Below are 5,123 nucleotides of genomic sequence, written 5' to 3'. Positions count from 1 at the left end.
GACGAACAAAGTTATGCATTTAGGGAATACAACATCAAACATGTATGTTTGCATTTTCTTATTAATTCATTTTTTTATTAATGGTTTATATGATTCCATGTATAAATTGTACTAGGGTTGAGTCTGCTCACTGGAGCCTCAAGAAAGTTCTTGGAAGTAGTATGAGAGACCTTTGTTCGTGTTGGGATGGAATTCACAACGTTATTATCTTGCAACATAATGAAATAAAGGCGTCTTTTGAAAGAAGTATTAATTTGATGAGTGACTCTTACAAGGCATTGAGTTATAGAAGATTAGTGGGATATGTTTCTAGATATGCCTTAAAACTCCTTGCTCCAGAGTTAGAAAGAGTTAAGAAAATTGGATTCGATACTAGTCATTGTGGTTGCATTCTTAAACAAACTTATGGTATTGTATGTGCGTGTGAATTAGCACGATATGACCCTAGGATGATTCCTCTCTAAGAAATTCATGTCATGTGGACTAGGTTGAGCTTCTCAAATATGTCATCTATTCAGAGGGAGGTTGATCTGCTGCTTAATTTTTTCAAAGAAGTTGACATTGCAGGAAAAGTCACCATCAAACAGAAATTACTTAATATAGTTTGCCCTTCAATGACATCGATGTTACTGCATGCGAATAAAATTAAGACAAAGGGTGGACCTAAAAGTCATCAATCAAAGGAGTCAACCAAACATGATCCCTCATATTTTGAGCATGTTGACGCCTTTATTGAGTCATCAAGACAAGACACATGTGTTGCGAAAACAGAAAACAAGTTGAAGACCAAAAGTGTAATTCAAGAAAAGATAATACCCATGCTAGAACAGTTCAATCCTGTTTTTCAGCCTTATATAGTGGATGTTGTGGATGTAGTGGCAGATGGTCATTATGGGTATAGATGCATTGTTGCATTGCTGGGTATGGGTGAGGAGTCATGGCCTCTAATCAGACATGATTTATACAAAGAACTTAGTCAATGGCGAGATGAATATGCAACATTAGTTGCAGGCTATGATCGCCTGGAAGAACTGAGAAAGTCTTTGCTAGTTCATTCACCATTGGGGGTATGACTTCTATACACTAATGTTGAAACTTATTTATTAAAAGTTTTTTATGATTTTGTTTGATTATAATCTAATTAATTATATACAGGATAATCAAGACAAATGGATGACTATACTGGACATGGGGTATGCGATTGCTAATCGATATAATGTAATCCTCGTGTGCTTGTCATCGATTCAGAATTTGACAATATTCCCACTCCGTACATCCCCACCTATTTCGTAAAGTCAACATCGACTAATTTGTATCAGACATGTTTATGGTTCTCATTTTGTGCAGGTATATTTCTTTATTAACTAATTACATATTTACAGGTTCGTCTACAAGAAGGTTGTCCATTACCGATGGTGGATATCATATCATCTAGCAATTGTTACCCAAAGGCAAAGGGGTGGGCATCATTTTATAGAGATAAGATGCAGGCATTCGTAGATTTACACGTAGTGGATCGTAGTTATATAGATCTTATGGAAGACCGATATTTGTTAATTGCATTAAATATTTGACTGTTGTAGTTTATTTTAGAAAATTTCATATTGTAATGTACTTTTAAAAAATACGTTTGTAATTATTTTACTAATATATAAAATACTAACTCATCTGGCCAAGGGACGGATATATTTTGGTCTTATTGCTAACAAAATAGACGTTTGAATTTGTAATCATATATATATATATATATATGAAATTACTTAATATAAAATCCAATCAAAATGTAAATTTTAACATCAAATACAAATATAAAGTAAATCGATTATCCAGAGGTAGATGGTCGTCGACCTCAAACTCTATGTCCTCCTCTAGTCTCTTCCTCTTCTATTGCATCACGAGCTATTTGTAATAACTCATGTGTGCGATCCCAAGCAATTGTGCCCTCACTAACGTCTTTGCAATCTATCATCCGCTGAAGACCGTTGACAATTCGTTTTATGGCACCCTGCGATAATACCAAGTTAATGTCAAATATTTTAGTTACTAATAATATGAACAAATAAATTTGTAACATACCAATAAACCACCAGAAGATGATGACTCTGACGTCCTCTGAATTGGTATGTCATCTGGCAAATTTCGACGAAGTCGGGGCATAACCACAAGGCTGGGTCGCTCAGTCTCAACTCCGCGTAAAATGTAAGGATGGGAGACCCTCTTAAACCACTGCAAATATCCATCTAAACATGAAAAAGAAGTTGGCACGAGGACCACCTGAATTACGATAAACTGATTGTAGTCTCTCCACCGATCATCAATAGTGGCAAAGTCCAACATGGGAAGTGAACTCGGCGGTCGTGGAATAGGCTGCATGAAGCCAAATTGTCGCAGCACACGCTCCGGCAGATGACAGTGTATGAGGATACCAAGCCTCAGGAAGCCATAAAACATGGCAGATACTACAAGTGGTCGACCAGCTCTATGTGCTACATGTGGGTTCCAAATCACCTCATCATATGTCAAGGCTGGACTCTAACATCAATTATAGCGCAAGTAGCGCGTCCAGTGACATAACATCTGGCACGGGGTTCGGTCTCCACATATGTATCCCGTAATTGCTTCCTTCCCAATGCAGGGAAGTGCTCGTATATCCAAGCATGTATCAAATAACATTTCATTTAACTATTGTGATATAGAAGAAAAAAAACAAGTAAAATATTGAACAAAATGTAATATAAAAGCGTACCTATAGAAGAGGTAGATATCCACCTAATTGCTTTGTATTTGCAAAGCTGGCATCTCCTAGCTGCTCATATAAGTAGACAAGAGCAGCAACTCCTCAAACATATTTACGACATGTAAGGAGATCTCTAAATAAATCGAGGTAATATGTACGAACATAGGTGTCGCTTTTATTTGCAAATATCATGCACCCTACAAGGTGCAAAAGATATGCACGTGCAGCAAACTCCCATAGTTCGTTATCACAACAACTATCATACAACTCTCTCAACCAGCTAAGTCTGACCTGTCCATCCTGACTTTGATTCAACTCATCGCAAGCCATGACCCGATCAACAACAAGAAGTGTAATCAAAATCTCAACTGAATTTTCATATTCAAGATTTTCAATGGAGCAAAATTGTCCAATGATGGGAAGATGAAGGAGCGACCAGACGTCATCTAGAGTGATGGTCATCTCACCAATTGGTAGATGAAAAGTATTAGTCTCGGGATGCCATCTCTCCACGAAACCCAATATTAACCCAATATCGGGATATTCATATAAAATATCGCACAGAGGCGATAATCCAGAAGCTACCACAAAGGGGAGAATAGAAGGGTGAGGAGGTCCTAATTTTTTCACTTTTTTAATATGGGAGACTACTTTCACAACTCGATCCTAAGAAAGAAGAAACATAAAACAATAAAATACATAACAACAATAAAATAAAACATTTATAAAAACTTCTTACTAACCTGACCATCCCATATGATCCGTGCAACATGATCCTGGTACCGAGTCAATAAAGATGTATCAGAGAGACCACTTGGAAATGTTGCACCATCGTTACCAATCCCCTGCTCCTCGTCCTGAGCAACATCGAAGGCCTCATGCTCAACAACATTATCCTGAACAACATTAGCCTCGTGCTGACCCCTTCTACGAGCTGAACCGGTCAGTCTCCTCCGTGCAGCACCCTGTGTAGAACTCTCGGGTGCATCATGTGAACCACGTCTAGATAAATTTTCTCGTGTCCTAACCATATCTATAATTCAAAGTTTAAAATATTACAATCAAACATAAACCATAAAACAAGTAGGGTATAGGCAGCTAGGAGATTCATCAATACAGCATATATGCATGCGCATGTCGGTCCTTGCTATAACTCTGCTACTGTGCCAGGTGGTGTTGGGAGCCTTCAAACTTTCATATATTCAAAAATATTCCAACCATTTTAACTCTCCATAATCTCAATATATACCCCATTTCTTTAATTTAAATTTTGTTTTCTGTGACTCAAACTCAGTTATTGAAACTGAAAATAGAAAAAAAACATTGAAACTCAAAAAGAAAAAGGAAACGGATGTCAAGATCTATTTCGCAATTTCCTAAAACGGATGTCAACATCCGTTTCACAACAAACATAAAAATGTTATGAAACGGATCTCGACATCCGTTTTAAAAAAAATAAAACAAAAAAACAATGAAACGGATGTCGACATCCGTTTCAGCCGTTTCACAAATTGCTAAAATGGATCTCAACATCCATTTCACAAAAAAAATAAAGGAAATGGATCTCGACATCTGCTATAGAGTTCTCTAAAACGGATGTTGACATTTGTTATGGCAAAGTTCAATAAAAAATAAAATGAGTATTCAGATTATAAGGGTTACAGATTAAAGTGATTAAAACATTGATAGATGGCATATGGCATACAACATACAACAACATTCACAGCATTCACGAAAAACCAAACAAAATATGAATGAGAAAACCTTAACTGGATGCGATGCGAATGGTGTTTGGATGATATGTGAATGGAAAGTGAATGCAAAAAAAAGGAGCCTGTTGCTGCTCATCGTTGCTTGCTTGATGCTGCCGCAGATATGCTCCAAGTGAAGGCAAAGGCAAATTGGCAAAAGTGAAGGCAAAGAGGGATGGCTCGTATTTTAAATGGCTAGGTCAAATTTAGGTCAAATTCACGTGACTCCTCGGGGTTGCAGGGTGGTAGAGAAAAGCATATTGGGGGTGCAACGCTTGTGGGGGTAGGGGTGCAAGGTTATTAATTTTTTACTGTTTCTTAATTACTTTTTTACTGTAGGGACAAAGCAAGCAATAAAGAAAGTATTGAGGGTACAGGAAAAAGGGTTGGAACTGCAAGGAGAAGTGTCCAGAGAGAGAAGTTGGTTGATAAACAGAAGATTAAATTACACACTTTGTTAATGAACTTTTGCACTTTTATAAATTTTAAACATTAAATTTTTATTTTTTCAAATTTTATTATGAAGCTTTCAATTTTTAAAATTTTGCAATTGAATTTTCAAATTTTACTTTTCTATCATTTAGATGTTAATTTACTGACGGTATGATAATATAATTAATAAATAAGTTATAATT

At 36.5% G+C, this 5,123-nt stretch overlaps 1 protein-coding gene across 1 annotated transcript; it reads right to left on the bottom strand.

Moving 5' to 3' along the window:
* Window positions 1-1,804: 1,804 nt before the first annotated feature.
* LOC114179656 (protein MAIN-LIKE 2-like) lies at window positions 1,805-4,633 on the bottom strand. The gene is made up of 4 exons (XM_028066069.1): window positions 4,508-4,633; window positions 3,481-3,770; window positions 2,077-3,403; window positions 1,805-2,005 (listed from the first exon to the last, which is right to left on the bottom strand). Exons 2-3 carry the CDS (start codon window positions 3,766-3,768, stop codon window positions 2,840-2,842), a joined length of 852 nt encoding a protein of 283 aa, XP_027921870.1. The 5' UTR covers window positions 3,769-3,770; window positions 4,508-4,633; the 3' UTR covers window positions 1,805-2,005; window positions 2,077-2,839.
* Between the last annotated feature and the right edge of the window lie 490 nt (window positions 4,634-5,123).

Source organism: Vigna unguiculata, chromosome 3 (genome assembly GCF_004118075.2).
Source record: "Vigna unguiculata cultivar IT97K-499-35 chromosome 3, ASM411807v1, whole genome shotgun sequence".
NCBI classification, from domain to species: Eukaryota; Viridiplantae; Streptophyta; class Magnoliopsida; order Fabales; family Fabaceae; genus Vigna; species Vigna unguiculata.
This window is presented reverse-complemented; position numbering and strand designations above follow the sequence as displayed.

Bases quoted from the DNA above. Each gene is read 5' to 3' on its own strand.
- LOC114179656 (XM_028066069.1), bottom strand. From the start codon at position 3,768: ATGGTTAGGACACGAGAAAATTTATCTAGACGTGGTTCACATGATGCA. The intron at 3,404-3,480 runs GTTAGTAAGAAG...CTTCTTTCTTAG, and splicing joins GGATCATATGGGATGGTCAG to GATCGAGTTGTGAAAGTAGT.